Source organism: Colletotrichum lupini, chromosome 3 (genome assembly GCF_023278565.1).
Source record: "Colletotrichum lupini chromosome 3, complete sequence".
NCBI lineage: Eukaryota > Fungi > Ascomycota > Sordariomycetes > Glomerellales > Glomerellaceae > Colletotrichum > Colletotrichum lupini.
In genome coordinates this window covers 5,384,340-5,407,567 of record NC_064676.1, presented here as the reverse complement: position 1 = coordinate 5,407,567, position 23,228 = coordinate 5,384,340, and the positions used below count along the sequence as shown (strand labels likewise).

The following is a 23,228-nucleotide window of genomic DNA, read 5'->3' as shown; positions in this document are numbered from 1 at the left end:
CTTTTCCCAATCGGCTGGCTTTAGGACTCGGGGGCTTGATAACCACACAATCAGCAAGCACCCTACGCAATTGGAACGTCAATTGACCGTTGAGATCAAAGCCTAATGGGGGGGTATCATTCATCATTACGGGCGTTCTACTCGCGGCGTTGCCGCCCACCTAATACTTCTACCTCTCATAACCACTTTATCCGTTTATCATCGTCCGTTACCGTCTCCGTTCCTCCCAATGCCCTCTATCTCATGCATCGGGAGCCCTCAATTCCTGCCTCAGACTTCCGTCGGCGTCCGGAGGACCTACGTTATACCGTTTTGACTCAAGACTGTTCCCATTGTCAGTAACGCGCAAGTTTTAGAGAGGGTGATCCGAGGTCGCAAACCTCCAAGTCAAGTTGCCAGTGCAAATCGTCTTGAGCGTCGCAGTCACCTCCTGAATCGCGTCCGCATCCGCCAGGTTCTGGTTGATCAATCTTCGCTCGCAGACGTCGAGCTGCTTAACCGCCTTGTCAATCTCTTCTACGACTTCTCCGACAGCACTCTCCAAGTCACTGCCGTCTTTGCCATTCCAGTACCGCACCGGCACCGCGTTGAGAGTCCGGCCTTTCCGCTGCTCGAATGATTAGTTCCTCCCGCTCACGCAGCACCACCACGACGAATCTACTTACCAGCTCTTTATTCAGCGAGAGCAAGTCATTCGTCCTATTTCCAGAAAAGTACCCCATCAGCTTCTGGACATCTCCATTTCGGGGTATATCAGAGGGGGGAAACTGACAGGCCAATGATAATGCTGACCGACTCCAGGATCATCTTATACGGCTGCGAGTTGACGACGTGCGCCGGCCACTCTGATCCAGAGGCGAACCTACCTTCGTCAGCAGAAATCCTACTTTCTCAGAGAGATACCCTCATGTTCTTTCTTACTCTACCAAGGCGCACAGAGGGCCAGCGCCCCCTGTCTTCTTGCGAAGCTTCTCATACGATAAAGTCGTCGGCGCGTGTCCGCTCTGGATGTACCGCATCTCTTGCACGGTCGAGTCAATGTACTCGAATAGACTAACCCTTAACCTTCTCCGCTGATCTGCCCACCACCCGAAGGAATCAGTCCTCAGATATCGCTGCTACACCCAGATACGAGAAAAACTGACCTCGGTCGTACTGCTGGCAAATGACTTTGGCAACCGGCTGGAACCCCGCAATGACGGGGTTCGTTGACGCCTCCTTGGGCCCCTCGGAAAGCTGGAGATACTGCGCAATGTAATCCTTGGCCTTGTTGCGGAAGTTTTTGGCCTTTTCCGCGCTCTTGTACTCGAGGCTTTCGATATGGTCATCGAGTCTGCCCTGCCAGAGCACCATGAGCGTCAAGGTGCCAAGTCTCTCTCTTGTTACATTCGGCCAGAGGCTAACGTTACACACCACTTATCAGCAAGTGCTGTTTTTCTTTTATTCTCCTTTAACTGTTTTTAAGGATATCTTACCATGACGCCAAGAGAGCCGGATTTGCTTCCAGGACATTAGCCTTGTCTTTCGGTGACGCATCGCTGTAGTATGTCAGCATACCGAAATCATTCCATCTTCATATCGGACAAACTCACCTCTGCCCCAGTAGTTTGCAAATCAACCCCTCAACCTCGGAGGCATGAGCATTCTTTCCAGACGGCCAGTGGCTGACCATCCGGCGCAGGTCCGGGATGACCATGACCAATCCATCGAGCCGACTGGCTAGCTGCGCGCTCTCGGTATGCGCAGCCATATTTGCAAAATGGTATAGTTACCTCGAGGAACTTTGAAGTTGCACGCAGGATTTAGAAGAAAAAAAAGGGGTCCGGCTTATCGAGATTTGATTTGCTTTGGGTTGGGTTCCTTTTCCGTCCTTCTTTTCTAGAATGTATCCAACGAATGTCACCCTTTCTGGCACTTAGGCTAAAAAGGGCATACTTTCAAGATTTCTCCCCCTTCTTTTTTCTGCGTTGGCATGTGCGTCTTTCTCTCTCTTTATGATGCGGATAATGGGTACGGATAGGACTTTTTGCTTTGCTGGGTTCCTGGTGTGGAGCATTGCGAGATTAAGTCAATGCTACCACCCCAAGGGAACTAACTCCCCTATTATGGGAATGCTTTTCAAGGAGAGAAAGAGAGAGAGTGACCGATTCAGTGATTGTCGGACATCGTTTCCCTATCAGTGAATCATTAGATAGGCAACTTTGTCCTGCCATTCCCACCCCCTTGGTGAAGTTTGTCTGGCAAGCGTCTACGGATTGGGAGGTGGGGGAGAATTTGCGGGTTGGCCCGCGTGGGAAGCGGCTGGGGTGGGCGTGGCGTTGTAAGTGACAGTTGACGTGCTCGAAACAAGCTTAAGTCTCTTCACCGGGCTCGGTAATTTTCGGTGAGAACGGGGGGATAATGATATATATATATATATATATATGTTAATTTGCGAGTGTTTATGTGCCCACCGGGATATTCTATCGAAATCGAGGGTGACGAGTATAGTCTAGGCATTAATCATATCTTGCGACATCCCCAATCGCTCATGTTCTGAAACAAATACTACCATCCATCGACGATACTAACATCCCCCGCCGAATGCAACGCTTCACTTCATGCGGCCTCGCAAGCCGATGCGTGGTCGCCGACAGAAAACGACACTATGATAGTCGCCGACGTTCAAGTTGACCACCTACGACGATTTGGACACACACCGTCCATTGCCGAAACACTAGCCTACAAACACAACCAACTTGCCTCCTCCAAGTGGCAATGCTGGTGATTCACAGCGAGCACGGCTGTCCATCAGCGTCTAATGTGGTAAGGTGTATCATGCCACATTCGTCTGCCCATCCCATCTCATCCCATCCTATTTCATCACGAACCGACCTGTCGGCTCTTTTCCGCCGCGTCTTCGACTTGACCCGCCACGTTTGATAATGCGAACCATTCGACTTGAACTTACCAATCGTAATCAGAAACACTGAAGTCATGCTGCCACACGCTGGTTCGTAGCATAGGCTATGGGATCGAAGCAGCCACACAGCATGGATGAGCTTGATTCCAATCCAAGCACCCGTGATGATGGCAACGATATAACGACTAGGCTGGGCGATAGGCATAGGTCCGATAGGCATCTGACCTCTCGCAGTAGCTGTGTAGTCAATCTAACAGAAGGTCTTCAAGACGGCTGATAGGCAAGGTGAACAAGCACTTGTCGGTCCGTCTATTTCTGACACTGATATTTCAATGTCAAGTCGACGAACGCATGAGCAAAGCGATGAAGGTCGCTGACGTGACCAGAGAAGGCTTATAGGGGGACTCCCGCTACGAAACGATGATTTGCCTTGCTGATTCCATGCGGCCATCCTCTTCATGCCTCGTCTACCTCCAGCGATTCTGACGACGTTGGAGATATTGTCGCCATGAGCGCTGCCAGCCGCTCGGACTTTTGGGTCCTCAAGTCGGTCGTGGGCACTTATACCATTATACCACCGCGGTGTCTGTCAAGACAGCCCGTCTTGTTTCTAATCACCTGCTTCCGAGCGCTTTGAATCTTCGCCATGGCAAATTACAGTCTCAGAGCTCTCCATCATACGCAATTACTTCAGAGCATGCTGTAGACGAGAACCATAAGCCACCTCAACGCTGAAGCTACGTCCGACCACGAAAGCCTTCAAGACACAAAATGCAGCTCGTGACCACACCTCGTTGCAGTCTCTTTCTCTTCTAGCTCTCCCGTACCACCCAAATATCGAAAGACCATGTCAGTATCTACCATGTCAGTATTTTGGATGAGAGCTGGCGATGAGCGTGTACGCTGATTGGAGCACCTCAACCCCTGCATCTGCATGCATAGCCTTCGAAGGTAAAAACTGGAGTGTACACAAGAGCTTCACTGCAATGTTAGCCCACCCCGAGCTCTCGAGAAGATTGCTTACTTTGTCAACTGATTCCCTGAAAACATATTTCCCACCCTCCCCTACACTTCACTGCAATTTTGGCTCCCCTTAAAGCTCTCAAGACGATTTTCCACTTTAGCACTTCAGCTCCTACACTCAAAGCCTGACCTCGGAGGTGAAGGGGGCGAAAGCTTCACTGCAACATTAACCCATCTCGAGCTCTGAAGACCGTTCCGGCAAGTTTGCCGCCTCAACCCCTGCATGCAAAGCCCCGTCGTGGACAGCGGAGTCTTCATTGCATTCTCAACCCAACTCAACCACAAAGTTCCCACGACCAAGCTGCACAGCCTTCTTGCAAAGCAAGTCCCAGATCGAAGTCGTCTGTCGGCAACGCGAAAGGAAACATCTTCCTATCATTTGACCATGAGACCAAGTTAAGGGCACCTTCTGTTCTCGGGCAGAGATCGTGTCTCGTTAGGAATTGCTATGCTCTACCAATCTCGTATCGTATATTAGCTTCGGGATGTGACGTCGATGCATCAGATCGACTCTACCTGAAGTTTTTGAGACAAGTTGATCAAATCAACAGGAATGATTTACAGACACCCGGCCTTTATTTCACAAGATGAGTGAAAGTTCAATATGGTGATAGACACATCCTACAGTTTTCGAATATGATTGCTGGGTTCCCCCCTTATTTCTACTTTCGACTTGGCTGTGAATGTGGAGGATGCATAGGAAAACATCTCCGCGTATAGCCAGGCTTCTCACCTACGCGCTCAGTCCCAGTCCTAGTATGATAGGTATGCAAGAAGCACTGGTGGTGGCTGTTTCGCGAGTGATCTGACGAACTGGCAAAGGGATCCAAAAGTACTTGACCGCCTATCTTCCGGTGATGATCAAGACATGTTTCCCGTCGCATGTGAAAGACTCAGTTGCTCTGTCGTATAGTGCAGATGTTGCAACTGGTCAGAAACCTTGGTTTTTTCCAGGCACATGTTCTGATTATCTTCTCTTTGATCATCACGCCGTGATACACCAAGAAGATTATTCGCCGGTTTGCAGTTGATCTGATCTGTGGGAGCTTCAATGATGGTGCAATCTTCAATCACAATGTTCAGAGCTATCTCTGCGAAGACAACGCCTGCTACGAAGAATTGAATCCTCCCTGGCTATCACTCATGTACACATTCTTCAGCTTTGAGTTTACCAACGGCACCTGTGTCAAAATAGTAACATAACTAACCCGAGGACATCTCACTGACCCTCCAAGCTCTCACTCTCAAGCCAGCATCCAAATGTACAGATTCTGACTTCAACTTGACGCCGTCCTGGTGAGAATTCGTCAAACCTCGCTCACTATTTTGACATCTTCCGTGAGGTCCACTTCACTTCCGACGTCATCTGATGCTCCATCGTGAATGTACTCGTGAGACCAGAAGCAGTCCGCCTCCTGCACATCCCGAATTCCTGAGCCGGAATCCCATCGTCCATGCCTAATATCATGACACCTCTAAGCCAGTGGCCAGCTCATCTTCAGCAACGCAGCTCTCATTTTCCAGAGCCCACTGTAAACCCTCATGTTTCCAAAGACACCCTTGCCCTTGAGCTCAAGCTCATTCAACTCATTGAACACATGCGACCTCCTTGTCACAATCTTCGTCATTCACAATGTAAGAGAAGCCACCCACTCTTCCCCCATCTCCAGCCCCCTTCACAAGCAAACTCGTCCACCCAACTCAACAAAAGCTCACCAAATTTTCCGACCTCAGCCTCATCTCATCTCACCAACTCAACCACCGCCGCCCCCAAACACCACCACCCCCTCTCCACAAGGCTGTAACACGCCAACCAAACCCAATCGACCAAAGAAAACCATCGTCACCTTTCCATACCCCCTCGTCCCCCTCCCCTCCCCTTCCCCTATAGACAGCACACCCTACCTGGCTGTCCCTCCCAACCTAGAAAAAGCACAACCAGCAAGACAGACCCAAAGGGCCCGGCAAACCGTACCCGGCACCCCTCCTCACCCCACCCTACAACCAAGACCTCTCAAACACAGGACACACACACTTCGGTCATATATACCACCGCCCCTATACCAACGCCCTCGACACCACCAAAACTCGAAACACGAACCGGGGGAAAAAAAGAACCAAACAGCCCAAACGCAAAGGCGCAGCGCGACCACAGGACAACGTGGCAGACAGGCTCATGTCATCCCCCCTTCCCCCCTCCTCCGCCTCAACCGTTACTGTACTCACCTACCAATCCATCCCATCTCGGATGACAAAAGTCATCGGATGAAGTATATCCGATTCGAAAACTCAAAGCCACAGCAGAGAGACACGAGACTTCTGCTCTTGCAACGAACGCGGTCTGTCTGTGAAGAGGAACTCAGAAAGTCAATAGAAACCTTCGTTGTAGGAACAGAAACAGAGCAGAAAATCGAGACGAGACACAGGGGCGACGAACTGTCAAATCGTCGCTCAAACTAAAGTGAACCCCATCCTACACCCCCTTTTCCAAACCTCGGTCGCGGAAGTCAATTCTTCCCCTCGTACGAGATCGTCACCTCATCATCGACAAATTTTCACAAGGGAAACATATCACTCTACGTCATCACGGAGAGAGACCAAGTTTTGAGAGAATCATCTACCTTCATTCCATTTCTTTCTCGTCCATCTTCTCTACCGTATCATTTCAGACATGAAGTGCAAAGGGGGACAGGACATAAAACCAAGAGAGTCGCCGGACCAGCCGAATACAACTTGCGCCGTCGTTGCGCATCAGGACGTGTGGATCGAAAAGAGACAAATGAGGACCAAAAAAAGGACAAGCAAAGTTGCAAAAGGCAGCATGAACCATGAATTTCCTGGTGCCGGCCGCCGAACAAGAGAATTAAAAATGACGTAGCAGGTATATCGAGCGGGTGTAAAAAAAGAAGACTCCAAGCCGTACCGCCTATTCGCCGATATGATGTGGCGCGCAAGGCCGGACAAAAACCAAGTTCCCATATATCCACGGTGATAATCTTGTACGTGACCCAGTCCAGAGAAAGCTGCTCATAGTCTTGAGCACGCAGACACAGATCTAGGCGAATACGAAAGAGACAGGTATAATAACGCCGGTATGCGTATGGATGAACGAGATGGTCGAGAAATGAATTAAGGGCGGCCGTAGCAAGGAGGCGTTCATAAGGGTGGGAAGCTGGCAACGCATTGATGCAGACGGTTGCGAGGATGGAAATAGGAGGCGGTGCGACGATAAAGACGAAAACGTCGTGGTATCAGGATTCAAAGAGATGCCGAGAACGCCTAATTCGAAGAAAAGCCAGTCGAGGGTATCTCTGGGAGGAAAAGTTGTACAGTTGAGAGTTGAGAGGGCAAGTGGTGGCGTTTACCACCCCTTCTTTCTCGCAAATCGCTTGTTCAACAAAGTGAGAACCTTGGTGACGTTGAACTGGACGTACTCCAGATCTAGGTCGTCCTGGCCGTCTTTCTGCATCTCAAGCAGGTCGTCAAGCTTGAGATCCAGTTCAAGAAGACCGCGGTTGCGTCCTGTACAAGAGTCAGTAAAAGTTGCGCAATGGCCAATCGAGGTAACGTACCCTTGTAGTGGAGAGAGATAACAAAGGTTCCCGGCAGAGGGCTGGTAAAGTTGAAGTAAATGTTGGCCCTCCGGTTGTCCGGGACGTTGCTCTTTTGAATAACACCCTCCTTCTCCAGCTGCTGGTGAGTGAATTTGTAAGGCCCGAGGACCTGTTGCTTCTGCTGCTTGCGCTTGGTTCCCTCGCTTTGCGAACGCACGTTGTGCAGGTAGCTCTTGTACGTCTCCAATTGGCCAACGAGATAGTTGTTGTGGTCGCGAATGGTCTTGTAGACTTCTTCCAATTTGCCAGTCTCTTGAATGACTCCATCCTTGAGCGATCCAAGGTGTTGCAGTTCCTGCTCGACTTCGTCACGCAGCAGGCCGAATTGATCGCTCTTATCAATGACTTTCAGTTCCTGCAGCTGTGAGAGCAGCTCCATCGCTCTGATACCTTTACGGACCATGACGGCGTCGTTTCGGCTCGTAGCTGCGGCGTCGGCAATCCGCTCGAGTCGCAGAGGTCTTCGTGCGACGCTGCTGTTGGATGGGATCGATCGCATGATTTGCACAAAGACGGACTTGGCTTCCATAAAGTACACTTCCTCTTGCGTGATGTCGAGCGCCGCTGTCAAGTCGTCGATCGCTGTTTCCCATCGGCTAAAGAGGGGGAGGTTGATGGCGCGGTTCTCCTTGCGAGGAACCTGTGGGGGCGCGCCTCCTAGCTCGGACATGATGATGCCCAAGTGCGAGTTGTCATCCTTGCAGAGCTCTCCGTTGTGCTTCTCGATCAGGCCATGCATGGCATAGATTTCGTTCAGGGTGATGGACAGTTCCAAATCCTTCTTCGAGAGTGCGACGTAGTTATCCATTTCCAAGCTCTCATAAAAGTCGCCAACTTCACACAAGTCAAGCATGAATTTGTTGATACGCTCCTTGTTCTGGTAGATGAAGGGCTGCAGCTTTGCCATGTATGGCTCCTTGGCGTAGGAGGGCTTGTTAGCAAGATTTTGTAGCATCTTTGCAATCAAAGTCAGCGTTCTTCTCGGGCGATCAGCCGGCTGACCGTCAATGAGCATGTATGACTTTGGTGTCACGATGGCCGGGTTGATGAACCGCAAGAAGAAGAATCCGCCGATAAGAGTGCAAATAACCTGATCATTGGCATCAGGGTACTTGCGCTTCGTCAAGCTGCGAATCTGTTTGCAAATCCACCGAATACCGTACGGCGCTTCGTCGAGTCCGTCAATGATGGTTGTCAAGAAGCCATTAGCAATCTCGGTGAGCATCGTCAGACGTGGCTCGATGATGGCTTGAACTTGGGGGTTCTCCGCAGCCTGCTCAGCAGTAACGCCCTTGGGAAGCGATGCAGGCAGACTGCCAGTGTCCTCCTCAATTTGCTCAATCATGCGCTCGTAGACCTTGAGGGGGTTGATCTCCAGGTCGAGATCCTTCAACTCGATCAGACTGTTGATTCTATCAGCGAGAACTGACTTGAGAAAGCTCTGTCCTGGTCCTCTCCGCGTATACGTGGTCATCATTCTCGAGACGGGGGTGTTCGCACGCAGGAGCGAAGAATATTCGGGGGTATTGTCGAATTGGTAGGTCAGAACAGACTAGTGGGTCAAGAGTCAGCTTGCGACATCGCGCAATTTAGTCACAGGTCACGAACCTGGAACATAGTCAAGAGCAGATGTTCTTCGCGACTCTCGTACTGGTTTCCGTAGATGGTGAACATGACCGTCTGCAGCAGAGAGTCGATTTCCGACATTGACACCAGACGGCAGAGATGTGCGATATGCCTCGGCTCGGATTGCAACAAGAACATCAAGTTGCCATACTTTTGCGTCTTGTCGTCGTTAGGAAAGGCGCCTTCTTGCATATCCGTCGCGTCTTCCAAGTGGCTCGCGACTTCGTTCTGTTCCTCAAGAGCCATTCGGTTCTGGATGAGGAGGGCGATTCGTGAATCAAGATATCGTACATCCTTTTCGAGGACGAAGTTCTTTTTGGACTGCGAAGAGATCTTGGACTTGAGCTCTCTGAGAATCTTCTGGGCTGTAAAATCCATCGTCAGTAGGGCAAAAGGGCAAGAAAACTGCGGAGGTTGCAGAGCTTACCTTTGGCCAAGTCATCCTCAATCTCCAGATCAGTCTCGTTCGCTGACATGGACATGTACAGCGCGGACATGGAGTAACGCTTGGACTGGCGGGCGGACCGCGATCCATCGTAAGAAGACATGGTGTTTTGGCGGGAAAGGGGTTGGAAGGAGGAGGAGGAGGCGGTAGAAGCTCGAGATGGTGTTTGAAGCATGACGGACATGTTGGCGATGACCTCAGGTGATGTTTGCGCGAAGTAGGCAGGTCGCCTAAGAGAACCCCTTGAATGAACGGGGTCTCGACGTCGCCTACGAAGAGGTTACGACGGCCGACGCTGGTGGATCGGTGGGTGGCTGAACGGCGATGTTGCGGTGCAGCTGCGAGGTTGGCGATTGGGAAAGCGACTCTTGGAATCCAGCGTGAGAGGGAGGAGTTCTTCCGATTGATCCAGGAATGCAGCTATCGTTGCCAGGCCCTTGCGACTCGAAAAGGAAGAACGGTTCGTGAGCGTGACTGCGAAGAGGTGGTGGAGGGGGCGTGGCAGTTTTTGGGAGGGGAACTGCAGCGGGAAACTGGGTGGAATCGAGTCGTGCGTGTCGTGCGGGAACTGGGTCGGTTAGAGTGTGATTGAATGGTGGATTAGTGAGTGTATATTGGTGTGTGTGCGGGCACAATTGGGATGTCGTCCAGCGAACGCCTCGAGACAATGATTGAGTTGAGTGCACAAGAGGCTGCGAAGTGATTTCAGTCGGTGTCAAAGAACCCAAGATGGCAGACTTCGAGAATGTGGTGTTGGTTTTTTGTGGTGTTTCGAGCGGAAACTTCGTCGGGGGGCAGGCCGATGGATATTGCTTTTGGCCCAGCTGATAGGGCGGCGCGACAAATAAGGGCGCTGTTTTAGCTTTGGCAGGCGCGGCCGCAAATGTGTGGACAGCGGTGATCAAATTAAAATCGAGCCTAGGAGCGGCGAGGTTCCAGATCCAGTCAGATAATCGGGGGGGGAAGGGTTGTGCTTGGTTTGGTGCGTCTGGTTGAGAAACGTGATGAGCCCGTTCGTTTGGGATATGTTTTCGCTGGGGCGCAACGCTGCGGGATGGCAGAGGTTTCTCACTGCTGTTTGCAAGAAGCAAAGAAAGGAGCGAGAGGGATAGGGTTAAAAAAGCAGAGCAGAGTTGAGTAGAAGAAGAAGAGTAGTGTGAGAGGTTGAGTGTGTATGAATGTGTGTGTATGGTGGTTCCGTGTGGGTGGAATGAGGACCGGGGGCCAATTCTCTTTGGGGGGACACAGAGAGATAGGCCTTGTCGCTCAAGTAGAAAGGAGGGGATGGTACACAGAGTACAGCGAGGTAGGACTGCGTAGGGCAGCGGTTCAGAACGTGCAAAAGGAGGGACAAGCAGCAAAGTTGGACAAGAGTCTGACGGACGGGGGGGGGGGGGGGGGTGAGCGGTGCCAGAGAGAATGAGGCAGAGGAGGAAGAGGGGACCACGGTCAGAGAGGGCAGAGAGCGTGAGAGCAAAAAAAAAGGCTGTGTCCTCAGTTCCTGGCCATATCCAGGTAAAGGGTACGTACAGTTGGTCGCCGCGGTGCATACGGAGAGATTAAGGTACGGATGGATAGGATGGGTTGCGAATAAAGGGGCATGGATCACTTAGGGCCAGCAGATGGACAGGCACAAGGCACATGGCACGGACACCGAGTGAGCGATCAACGAGCATCGGTATCTGTACCTTATTGCCCTCCATTGCCGCCATCTGCCAGGCTTGTTGCGGGTGCGATGAGAGACAGCCAGAGTTCACTCGACTGCCACACTGCGTACCTACCTAGGCAACCTAAGGTATTCATATGGATACGTACTCAGACTCGTAATTGAACAGGTAGACTGGCCGTAGGTGCAGCGGAGAGGTTGCACAAAACGGTGGGATTGGCTTTATTGGAGGGTCAAGGTTGGATGAGCAAAGTGGATGGATGGAAAGGATGGATGGGGGTGTGATGCGTGACCACTGATGGCTCGTGGGAACGAGAGCAGAGCGGCCGGTCTGCCTGAACGTGAAAGTTGGACCTGATCCGGGACGATGAGGACGGGGGAGTCCCTGGTTCGGTTCGGTACGTATTCCTTCCTAGGTAAGTGGGATGAAGGTGAGGTATCCGTACGTAATGGGTATTATTGAATAGTCTTGAAGAGGAAGACGCGAAAAGCGCGTTGAGTGCCATAAGAGATTGATGTGCGCGAACAGACTGCTAAATTCATAAGCGCGAGCTACGTGTGTCCGAGTGAGAGTTGATGAGAGTGAGAGTGAGTTTGTGGTGTGGTACGTGTACCTACCGATACGTATGAGAGTGGGATGAAATGTGAGCATGAACGACTGCCTCCGACAACCTACTATGTAAGCCTACGTATCGTATGAGAGTGACAGAGAGCCAGTCGGTACTTAAGAAGGTACATACACTCACTCACCACCACCACCTTGGGATGAGGGAGGAGATGGGGTCGCTAAGAATGGAGGGTGGGGAACGGACCCCTTGCCTCGTGCGCGCGATGCGGAGCGGTTCCTGGCTTCAGGCGAAGTGGGCGAGCGGGCAGAAACTACCTAAGGTAGATACGTACCGGAGTACATGGTTGTTTAAGGCAAAGATACCTAGGAAAGCGCGACATCCCAGAGTACAAACGGGCACTCAGTCGCCGGCCACCTACCAACTCCAGTAAGGTAGCAGGGAAATCATCAAAGCCCAATGGAGCCTCGCCGAGTCCGCCAGCGGGCGTACCAACCGAACCAAGCGATAATGGAAGTTACAACTTTTGCTCTGCTGCCCAACTAGCAACGCGCAACATGCAACGGGCGACGGGTCCAGCAGGACACAACCTAGACTCCCTACCTGGAGAGTTCTCGGAATTGCCAGTTTGATTACACGTCTGTATCATGACATCAAGACGTTTGGAGATCACAGCGGTCTTCTGAACGGTGAAAGGAGGCTACTCAGGCTCAGGGGGAAAGGTTACAAGATGCGAAGCAGTACGGAGGGTGAGTATTTATCGCTTCTTGTCTGCAGAAAGGATAGGTACAAGTGGCAATCTGTCAGAGTTCATGTAAGTCGCTTCGAAAATCCAAATCTGGAGCAATTGTCTCTTGTGGTGAGACTGGATACTACGGGCGTGTAACGTGGGCATATTGCAGTGTTTCTCATGCCCGCCCATCTTCTGCTAACTGGAAATTCAACAAAACAAATCTCCATGGGTCGGTTGATATGGGACTTGACAATGGAGGTATCTGTATTATCCGTACGGATACATGATACATGATACACGATACAGAAAATAAAGGACCATCACCTCCCGAAGCAGATGTGAACAAGAACGCGACCCCACCAACAAGAACCTTGGAAACAGACAGAAAAAAAATCAAAGTGTGGGATGGGACGACGATGACTGGTCCCGCGACTCCCGCTTCGCTGTAACGCCAGAAATCTGTTTGAGAATTCTGCAGGGGTTCCATCGCTTCCTTCTCTCCTCCAAAGATGGTTGCCGCACCTGCACCTGCCTGCGCCTGCGCGCACTTGCGTGAGCCGTGAGCCTTCCCTTCCCAAGCACCCAAGTTCAGTTCAATCCTTGGGCTGACGATGGAAGTGGCGGGGGTTATCCCACAGTCACCCCTTCCTCGACCTGTCCTCAACTCACCTTGACACCTTCCGTGATATCAAGTAGAGGTACGTATCCTCACGATTTCTAACCTGGAAGTTGAGGATGAAATGCACCTGCCTACCTTTGACCCCGTATCTTCCTCACCAGACAGAAGTGCGGTTAGGTATAGGTATCGCAGCTTAGGTAGCCGTAGAGCGTTCGCCGCGGTACGTACCGAAGTTCACCTCTGTCTAGCATCTACAGATTACGCTCAAATGTCGTTTTGGACTTTCGTCCTCGAGCAAGATACCGCAGTGATGAAATACCGACGCTACAAATCATCGACCATGTACGTACTCGCCCCATTTGAGACTGCTCGCCTCTTGCCGCTACATACCAATCCTCGTCGCCTCGGACTCTTGGCCATCGGGTCAGATATCTGCACACCACTTCGAACCCCAAGGTCCACGAAGATTCGCCCTTGCACGGTTACACCTTCGAATTTGCGTGAGCTGCCACAGCTGCGGGAGTTCCAGGCAGCCTGGATATCCCATTCGGTTGGGTTCGCTCCATCCAGCTCAGTTGAGCTCGAAATCTCCTTCACAAGCCGCTCGAGACCTGACTAGTCATTCATTGTCAATCGTCTATTCAATTGGTCGCGCATCATCTCTCACGAACAGACTATCCCGTGCGCGCTCCTTCCCATCAAACTCGCCGAGCTGTGCCGACTTCACCAGCTTGCCTCATCGTGCGTCCAGTCTCGATGCAAATGCAGGGACAATTTGGGCCGAATATAACTGCAGATGCCTGCAACTGCAACTTCCCATCTTTGGGTTGGAAAGGGGGTGAACAAGCCCTGTCTACGGACGACGTCGAGGTACCGTTTCGCTCGATTCCAAAGCGAGGGACCGCCTACCTTGCCTTGCATCCGTCCTGTGATACTTTGCCTTACAGCTCAACTTACCTAGCCGCCGGATGGACTGGGAAACCTACGTACAAGAAGAAGAATCGGGTTCCAGAAACCTAACGAACCCTCACCAGACCTCGTCTCCATCTCTGGTAGTGTCAGGATCATCCACCAACGCTGGCTGCATTGTTGGTGGCGGCACCTGCAACATATTCTCACATAGTCATCCTAGACATGCGGAACGGACTGGCCTTGACCCGTTCAGCTTCGGCTTCTTGCTCGCCCTTCGCATCCATCTAAGCATCTACCTTTCCGACCGAGACCTGCCATATTCGTGATCAAGAAAGAAGGAAAGACTAAAATAGGTTTCCTCGCAACGAACTCTAGAAGCCTGATGGAACCACTGCCTACAGACTCGGGATGCCACACCGCACTGGACGACGCCGGGCATATGGCTTCCTTTCTTTTAAAAGAACGGATGGACGAACCGCAAAACAAATAACATCGGAGCTGAGTGGGCCAGATCCAAGGACCGAGGTCGGGAATCGTCCCTGTCATACTCTTACTATCATTCTTAGTGCTTTTCTGTTCGAGAAAAGTACCGACCAGACAGGAGCAGAAACCGGCATGACGCCCATCGTTCATGCATCCAGGAGGCGCAGGCAGGCTTGAAACCACTGCTTTTTTCAGCTGCACATTGCAGTCCTGCGTCTGCAAATGCTGCAGAAAGAAGAAAGGCATTCGAAATCGAGACAGCCTGTCAAACGCACAGCAAGATGACACCGTGTCAGTCGCTCGCGACTCTTAGCCTCACGGCTCCTTCACTAGACAAGCAGTGTAACCGTCTTGCGCCAACTTGGCTCACCGTTCGGAGTGTCTGCGTTTGTGACAGCGCAACTTGAAGGTTCATGCACACCTGATTTGATCGGCTTCCCGACCTAAATCAGCATTGATGAGCCTGTCGGCGGCCCGTGTGCTCGTAAAAATCGGCGCCATCGTCAACAACAAACGAGTGGCATGTCAGAGAGCACCACCCCTCCTTTTTTCCCTCCGGTGTGCCTCTGTCAACTTCGTTTTTGAATTTGACATTGTCAGTGTCTGCACCCCAGAGACAACGACAGGGACCAATTTCAGGAGCAGGGTCGCGCTTGACCGCATCAAGAAGGCCCACATGCCCGTTCGGAGAGCGGTTGAGCGGGATGTGGAATAGGGGAAGCCAAAAAGAAAAACAAGATATCGACTCGGGCGCGTGCTACGGTGGTCCCCGGCCCATCCAGGAATTCCTACATCCTTCAATCCGTATCCCTGACCCCGTTTCCCCATGATTGTCGCCTCTCTTCGGCTTCGGACGCGGACATTGGAGGGTGGAACGGACCTCTTGAACCCTGCGATGCTCCAAGCCACACAGCAACTCGTCATCATCAACTTTTACGACCGCGCTATCCGTTCATCACATCCGATGTCTTCAGCGGGCTTGTTTGGTTTCAAACGATATACACGAGTACAGGTGTCGATTGTATCATCGGACGGGATATAAATTTCCTGACCAAAAACTGGAAATCAATTCAAATATCTGCAGTACCCTTGAGTAACCCATACGGATACACAGTACCGGCCTTGGGACGCTGAGCCTCCCGACGGCCCTCGCTGCGGCCCGTACGCGTTATTAAGGGATTGTTGTTCGCGAAGCATAATGCCTGCGCCTAAGTCTCAAAGTTGACACCGGTTGCCAGATTTCTGGAACCTTTCATCATCCAGCTGAACCCGCCAGCGGTACATCGCCAAGGATCCCGTGCTCTCCTAGTCTAGTCGATGTGAGACCGCTTCACTGCCGATTCGCTGCCGATCTTCTCTGTGTCACCAAACTGCGAGTCTACGAGGGGCGCAAGTCCGTTCTTGAAAGTATGCGCCCTTCGACCCTCTTCGACACGCATTCTGTCGCCATCTCCCTTGTGTAAGTTCAACTATAGATACCCGCAACTGGACTTGTCGAGCCTCCAAATCAAAAGTCTGGTCGCCGTGGCACGTCTACGTCAAGATCTGGCCGCATCAGACGCGGATTCGACGCTGTCGGTCAGGCGCGGCCGCCTGGCCGCGCTGTCAGCAGAAAAGGGGTCTTAGCCGCCCGCGTGCAGACAGGCCTGACAATGACTTGGGACCGGATGCCAACGCCATTACAGGGCGGCTTGCCTTCAAGCATGTCGAATGTAAAGACGCAGCTCACAGAATCCGCCGCATAGAACAAAGGCTGCCAAAGCAGCGGGGGATTGTGGCTGAACTGAAGTCTGCACCGCCTTGAGCTGGTCCATGCTCTTCATTTCCCCATGCCTGCGACACGTGGGAGGACAGGATGCGATTTCATGAGGATCGCCCCCTCTAGGGAGTTCCGGCAATACCTAGCTTCAGCTCGGCTTGTTCCTGACCTTGTCCAAAAGAGACCTTGGCTCGTCCCAGGAACAGCGAAGACAAGACACGCCGCGCGACGGATGGGAACATTGATCCACCGTCGTTCGGGGCTGTTCTCGACGCTCCGCCTACGCGCCAAGTTTTGCTAGCAATAAAGTGCGTGACGCGCAGAAAACGTACACGACGTTTCTCCTTGCGAACTAGATTGATGGACCCTTCTGCAGGAACCGTCGTTCGAAGCCTCCGATGCACAGTCCATGACCCCGTTGCTGTCATCAAAATCAGGGGCTTGTCTCTACTAATCTAGCCCTGCTGGGTTGAAATGGTCACGAGCAGAGCGTTCTTGGCTGGTAGGCAAGGAACAAGATTTCCACTATTGACTGTAGCTCGGATTTCTTGCTGACTTTCCAGCCCGGCTCCGGTCAATGTCAACGGCCACCGTCCTCCTTTTGATCCGATGGTGTTGCTATATTGGGAAATCATTTCCCCCTTTAGCCCCCTTCCCTATTGTGACAGCTAGAGAGGAAGGGCCTCTCTATTCCACACCATGATGGCTTAACTGGTAACGACGTCTATCATTGTCAAGTTGTCAGTGTCAGATCCCGAGGTGCTTCTGTCGTCGTTAATGAGCCAATCGAATTACGCCAAGCCATGGCTGCCCTTGCGGATCTGCCTCCCGCGATGCTGTCTGTGCGATGCGAGAAATGAACTGGACAACATCAAAGCACCACCCACACGATACAAGATCCAGTCCAAGATCGAGATCATCCCGTATCCTAGTACAGCGCAGCAGCCATTTAGCAGTATTCTCGCCCAATCGGCGACTATTCCATGGGATGGTCGGATTCATGAAAAAGACACAGCCCGTATCTTAGCAAGATCATCAGTTAGTCGTTCTTTACGCTCTGCCTTGCAAACCGCTAGATCTACGAATAGACATACTTATCAAACCACGATCCTCTAGAAGGGACACATGATTCACTCGTCTCGCTTAGCCTCTTCAAACAAGCTCATGGGACTGACTCGCTATCTAGTTCGTATCGTTGGCTGGCGGCCTGATGGGTGAGATTGCGACTACCGAGAGTCCTGATCCTAATTCTAGGCTTCCTGATGATCCATCGACTCGGTTCAACTTACACGGCCTGTTGCCTCGCTTGTTCAATGGCAGGTGACATGTCCACAACAGAAACGAAACTAGACGACTTTCTCATGTTGAACAGCGCCATCACAAATGTTTCAGTCACGATCTGCCACAGCTACACGGCATTCCCGCCCTCTCTCCTCGAGGTACAGGAGTACAGGGTACGGGAGCACAGAAACCGCCATTGTCGGCTTGCAAACCCATCTGCAGGCGTCCGACGTCAAAGCTCTCTTCGACAGCTGTCACTTCCCGTGCCCTACCCCCGGAGAACCCTGTAGGAGGGGGCCTTCCTTAATCTCCGCCGACGTCGCCGCATTTCTTGCGCCAACGTAGATCTCTTGACGAGGCCTGGCTGAGAGTTGTACGTCAGACTGCTCGGCTGTAGCTCAGTAGGAAGCCCTCACGCAACAGTGGACTGACAAGCAAGCTTCCGTATCCGTACAGCACGGATAGTATATCATGAACTCTCTTGTAAAAACGGGTGGCTGGGAGGAGAGATCCACAACTCTGAAGCAAAGCGCGAGCAGGGATATCGGCCAATTTTTGAGAGCAACGGCTGGCTTCTTCTACTTCATGTGGAGCACCCAGGGGGGAAACAATCGTAGATCTTTTCCAGCACCCATAAATTCTTACGCCTCCTCGGCCGGTCGCCATTTACTGCGGCGGGGTACTCGAACCTAGTGCACAAACGGTCAGCCCACCCCGACCCGGCGGGCCCCCTCCGAGGACTCGGGAGAAGAGGACTCGGAGTGGTTGGCTTACATGGCCTGAGTGGGGGGGGGGCTGCTCTCTGAATCCGAATCTGCTTACGGAGTATCCGTAGTGCTCACATCTCAAGAAGGCTCAGGCTCGTCGCAGATAGCGAATGTCGAAATGACGATGGTCAGAAATTCTGTTACGTGTGGCAGAAAACCCTGAGCCTGGGGGGGGGGGGGGCTCTTGATCGGCGACATGGGTTCAGTCGGGTGACAAGCTAGGCTTTGACAGGGGCGGAAAGAGGGAGGAGGAGGAGGAGGAGGAGGAAGAAGAGATTCTTTTTCCGGCCCCTCGTCCCCGATAATGTGTCGTGTGAATTTGTAGCCAGCGGCATTTTGGTCTTCCAAACATAGTACAAATGGACTAGATTCAACCCCGCCAAAGTAGACAGAGACGTCGCGCAAGCAAAGGTTGACCCTGATCTAAACGGATGTGACCTCGCCTCCTTCAAAGTATCTAAGAGTCCCCTCCTAGAGGTTACCGAGATGACGGAAACGACGAAACGGGAGAACAGAACGGAACGGAGGAAGGACTTGCGACATTGAGGGAACAAGCAACCGGGCGAGGTGACGCTGTTTGACGGAGTACAAAGATTGGCGATCTGGTGAGTGAGACAAAGAAGCTGTTCGGTTATCCCTGCTCGCCGGTCCTTCTCTTACTTGCCTTTTTGTTGTTGTTCGAGAACATGTTGTTTGTTTCTCGCTGTTTTGTTTCCATCCTTTGCTCGTGGAAGATGGCATCAGGGGGTGGTCATGAGATCTCTCGCCTTTGACATTTTCAGCGTGGCATGATTCCCGAGGTTCCGGGCAGGTGGAGATGTGAGAAATCGGGACCATGGCCATCAAAGCCATACGAGTCAAATCTTTTTCCCAGAATATGGTCGGGTTGGCGTATCAATGGGGGGTAATGGAAGTCACCCTCCTCAGGAGACTTCACTGTAGAGCAAGTGATGTTGTGACACTTCGTGTCAGCTGTCGAGACAGGTAAGCGTGCTGGCGTAATCGTTCTGACTGGAATAGAGGATCAGGTTTCCACTGAGACTGGGACGGGGCTTGAGATACGTTTCCTTTGAGGGGTTCAATGTGGCAGGCAGGTTTCGGGAAATCCAGATCGAGGATGAAAGACTTTTTCGTTGCCATGCTTTATGAGTGATGTCAGATATACTCGGAGAACACGAGGCTGCTCAAGCCGGGCTAAACTCGCTTTGCTCGGTTGGAAAAGGAAAGCAGTGATGTGTCGAATCCCAACGTGGCCCAGCTTCTTGCATGTGTCGAAGTCGGCTTTTGATTGATTCTCTGATCGAGCTTGGCAATAGTTGGAAACTTGTCATTGTGTCCGGTGTTGTGAGCCCGGCAGAGTTTCGACATTGAGATGTGCGTAGAGCAAGGAGAAAGAAAGGCCTTCGTCCTTGGCCGGGTCTCAGAGTCCGACCATTCCTGAGAGGCTGGGCTGGCACTCAGGAAACAAGCCTTCACGTCTAGTTCTTGTATTGTTATATGTAGTAGATTGACGGTCTCGAAACGTAAAAAGGGGGTATCTAACAACTAAAGAAATCTCAATAAATCAAAAACCACCTCACACATTTGCGAACGCCGAACCGTCACCTCGCTCACCTCCGCTCCTACGAACCCCATTCTTCCTCACCCACGTCCACCACCCCATGAAAGACTGTATCAACCCCAAATCATTGTCACGCTGGTACTGGTGCGGCGGCTGCTGCTGGTGCCGTGGCGAACGTGTCGGAGGGGGTCGACGGCCCGTCAACCGCCTCTTCCTCCTGGGTCTCGTCTCCGTCGTGGGCATGATGACGGCGGCCGGGGTAAACTGCTCATCCGCAACGGCGTCCGTGAACAGTCGAAACGGCCAGGCGAGCGCGGCGAAGGTGTGCCTCGCGAGCGAGTACCCCGCGCGCGTCTGCAGGAGGATGAGAGCCACGATGAAGGGTACGCAGACGCAGACCATTGTCACGGGGAATCTCCAGTCCTCTGGTGAGATTGTAAACTCTGTTATACCAAAGACTGACTGTGAGAGGTTTGATGTATCAGTATAAGAACGTTGAGGGGAAATAAGAGGTAGGTGGGATTGCAACTTACAGTCACAAAGGTCAGGGGCAGAAACACCATGGACCCCAACGTCAGGACCTTGATGTTATCCCCCTGCTCGATTGCCCTCCTCGACTCCTTGATGGAGCTCCCGCTGAAGAGCTGGTCCCGCAGATTCTCAATCTCCTTGCGCGTTGCCGCATTCTTGGCGTGCACCGTCTCCAGGTCCCGACACGCGCGCTCAAGGTCGGACCGCAGGAGCACCATCTTGTCGCGGTACGCCGCGCCCTCGGGGCTCTCCGGCGCCGGGTGCGGCCACAGCGTCTGGTGCCTCCCCTCCCAGAAGTCGTCGGGAAACGTCTCACGGTAGGCGGCCAGCATGGCGCGCAGGCCCTCGTTGACGACGCCCAGCGTGTTGTAGGCCCAAAAGTACCGCCGGATGTAGGTGAAGTGCTTGTCCTCGAAGAGGAGCTTGTCGCGCAGGCGGGCGTCGAACATGAAGTCCGTCGGCGGGGTGATGAGCTTCGCGATGCGGGCGTGGAGGGCCAGGTTGCGCTTCGTCGCGTCGCGGTACTCGGTCACCAGGGCGTCCAGGAAGGCGTAGGGTCCCGAGGGGAAGTTCTTGTGCGCCTCGGCGTCGCCGCCGCGGAGGGTGTGTTCGTCGTCTGGGAAGGACTGGATCGAAAGCAGGTGCCACGGCGCGAACGTGTCGAAGAGGAAGCCTTCTTGCGGGCCCTCGCGGCGGCGGGTCTGTTTCACGGATTGGCGTGGTGGGCCGGAGAGGGAGAGGGCGAGGATGGAGCTGCATTCTGCAATGTCGATGTGGTCCTTTGAGCGGCGGTCCGCGGGGCGTTTGTCGTACTTTTGAAAGGGGGCTGGTTCGAGGCCCTCGCCTACGACTGTGTAGTACTTGAAAACGAAGAAGAAGCTGCGCTGGCGGAGATGCGAGGGCGAAGCATCCTTCGCAAAGGCTCGATGGACGTGGGCCGTCGTCTTGCCGTTGTTCCCATGGTCTGTGATGAGATGGTTGAGGAGCTCCGTCATGTCGAAGTATGGGCGCATGGTCATATGTAGCGCGCCGAGCATGAGAGCTGACGGTTCTTGTAGGATCGTTACGAGACCTACGGCCTGGCCATCGGCGTGAATCTCTTTGAGGGCGTTCCACACCGTCGGGGCGTCGACGATCTGAGTAGGAGTTGGAGCTGCGTCGGCTGCGGCGCCTCGAGGACGGCGGTCTGGGTGTTTGCCCACGGGTCTAGGTGACCCTTCCTTGTCGACATCGTACAGCTCAAAGGTTGAACTGACGTACCCCTGGCTTTCATATGCAGCGAATTCCTCGAATACCGCATCCTCGTCAATGTCGGCTTGCCGTTTGATCACATCGGTGAGCGCAATAGCGGCGCCACCGGTGAAGTCAGTGTACTTGAGATGGCGTAGCAGTTGATTGTCCGTCCATGATACGCGCTCAACTAGTTTTGTGGGAGGGCTTGTGAGGGTCCCATCTGAACTGTTGACACTTCGAGGGCCTGCAATGTCAAGTAAGGGAAGATACTCGACGTCTAGCTCAGAGTGAATGGAGGCCGGTACGTGCTTTCTCTCAACGACGCTGGACAGTGTCCGCTTCTCGATAGGGTCTGAAAAGGTTGAGCGGCGGGCACGGCGAAGAGCAGGCTGGAAGGTTGCTTCCGATGAAAGCGGTGGACTCTGCCCTGGACTCTGGACGGGGCTTGGAGAAGGTAATAGGAGGGGGGATGGCTGGCGAGCGTTGTTTGTTGTCTTGGTATCTGATCTGTCTCTCGCGGCACTAGCCAGGGAGTCATGTAGACTTCGTAAGTTACGGAGGTATTGGTCGTGGCTTGCCTCGACTGCTTTGAGCAGCTCCTCAGGGCTCCGGGTTGACATAGCAGGGACCGAAAACAAGTCTGTCAAATCAAGTATATTTTAAGGAAGATTTAGCAGGTGACTCTGTAAAGATGATGAATCAAGAAAAGAGAATCAACTGGGCAGCTCGTTCCTAGAACAGCGGCCCTTTTCTACTCACTAACATGCACAGCCTGCCTTGCCCTGGACCTCCGACAAGACATCCGAAATCAGGATACTGTGCCATCGGCAATCTCCAGCTATACCACAATCACTAGCCTAGGCAGCCAGGACGTTCCCCTCACTCCAGAAGATCGACCCCAAATGCGGCTGAGCTGCGGAGCCTAGGGACTCAAAGGTACGGCGCGGTGTCTTCGGTGTGTGCGAGCATGCGCGCGGGAGAGATGAAGGCCGGCAAGTGATAGTCCCGTCTCGAGATGACTTCATGGGTCCGGGGGGTGCGTGCGTGCGAACATCGGCCGACATCACCGAACCCAAGCTTTTCGGCCACTGGACCGGATTGGTGGGTACGGATGTGTTCCCCGTATGCATCTCTGTGCGCCCCGAATGTGTGGTGTGACGCAGGGAGACGGGACTTGAGAATGCATGCCGGGGAAAAGGGAGCGAATGAAGGGGGGGGGGCAGGGTAAAGAAGATACAACGTGGGGTTGGAGCTGGAGGAGTCACCGAGGTGAGGTTAGTTTTCAGCATGAGTCGTCGGAGTCGATTAGCGATCACCAAGAAAGCAGGGCTGTCAATGGGGTGTCGTCCGGCGCCGGCCACTAGGAGCGGCTTTTCGCGGCCTACGGCGTGTGATCGTGTGAGTCGTAATCGAAAGTTGATTGGCGATGACTGCTGCCTTGGCGGTTGTCAATGGCGTTGTGCTGCTGACAGATGAATGCCGCCAAGGAGAATTCACGTGCGTTAAG

General features: G+C 52.8%; 6 protein-coding genes across 6 annotated transcripts; 2 read left to right on the top strand and 4 right to left on the bottom strand.

Annotated features, from left to right (window-relative positions):
- Window positions 1-241: 241 nt before the first annotated feature.
- Window positions 242-1,750, bottom strand: CLUP02_06371 (uncharacterized protein; the record flags this gene model as incomplete). The annotated part of the gene is made up of 8 exons (XM_049285371.1): window positions 242-323; window positions 381-607; window positions 666-699; window positions 773-862; window positions 922-1,078; window positions 1,146-1,399; window positions 1,476-1,538; window positions 1,593-1,750. The coding sequence occupies 8 exons, from the start codon at window positions 1,748-1,750 to the stop codon at window positions 242-244; spliced, it is 1,065 nt and encodes a 354-aa protein (XP_049142514.1).
- A 242-nt stretch (window positions 1,751-1,992) lies between these two features.
- CLUP02_06370 (uncharacterized protein) lies at window positions 1,993-2,978 on the bottom strand (the record flags this gene model as incomplete). Its single annotated transcript, XM_049285370.1, has 5 exons — window positions 1,993-2,042; window positions 2,201-2,301; window positions 2,598-2,677; window positions 2,726-2,797; window positions 2,871-2,978. The coding sequence occupies 5 exons, from the start codon at window positions 2,976-2,978 to the stop codon at window positions 1,993-1,995; spliced, it is 411 nt and encodes a 136-aa protein (XP_049142513.1).
- Window positions 2,979-7,286: 4,308 nt separating this feature from the next.
- On the bottom strand, window positions 7,287-9,713 carry CLUP02_06369 (GTPase-activator protein for Ras-like GTPase; the record flags this gene model as incomplete). Its single annotated transcript, XM_049285369.1, has 4 exons — window positions 7,287-7,447; window positions 7,498-9,091; window positions 9,148-9,530; window positions 9,593-9,713. The coding sequence occupies 4 exons, from the start codon at window positions 9,711-9,713 to the stop codon at window positions 7,287-7,289; spliced, it is 2,259 nt and encodes a 752-aa protein (XP_049142512.1).
- Window positions 9,714-12,107: 2,394 nt separating this feature from the next.
- CLUP02_06368 (uncharacterized protein) lies at window positions 12,108-15,304 on the top strand (the record flags this gene model as incomplete). Its single annotated transcript, XM_049285368.1, has 16 exons — window positions 12,108-12,136; window positions 12,198-12,468; window positions 12,539-12,591; window positions 12,629-12,656; window positions 12,707-12,833; window positions 12,923-13,127; window positions 13,194-13,273; window positions 13,305-13,361; window positions 13,443-13,536; window positions 13,623-13,694; window positions 13,724-13,812; window positions 13,868-14,064; window positions 14,142-14,428; window positions 14,508-14,631; window positions 14,694-14,979; window positions 15,042-15,304. 16 exons carry the CDS (start codon window positions 12,108-12,110, stop codon window positions 15,302-15,304), a joined length of 2,262 nt encoding a protein of 753 aa, XP_049142511.1.
- Window positions 15,305-15,415: 111 nt separating this feature from the next.
- On the top strand, window positions 15,416-16,334 carry CLUP02_06367 (uncharacterized protein; the record flags this gene model as incomplete). The annotated part of the gene is made up of 2 exons (XM_049285367.1): window positions 15,416-15,610; window positions 16,065-16,334. The coding sequence occupies 2 exons, from the start codon at window positions 15,416-15,418 to the stop codon at window positions 16,332-16,334; spliced, it is 465 nt and encodes a 154-aa protein (XP_049142510.1).
- A 3,638-nt stretch (window positions 16,335-19,972) lies between these two features.
- Window positions 19,973-22,341, bottom strand: CLUP02_06366 (uncharacterized protein; the record flags this gene model as incomplete). Its single annotated transcript, XM_049285366.1, has 2 exons — window positions 19,973-20,419; window positions 20,491-22,341. The coding sequence occupies 2 exons, from the start codon at window positions 22,339-22,341 to the stop codon at window positions 19,973-19,975; spliced, it is 2,298 nt and encodes a 765-aa protein (XP_049142509.1).
- Window positions 22,342-23,228: the final 887 nt, after the last annotated feature.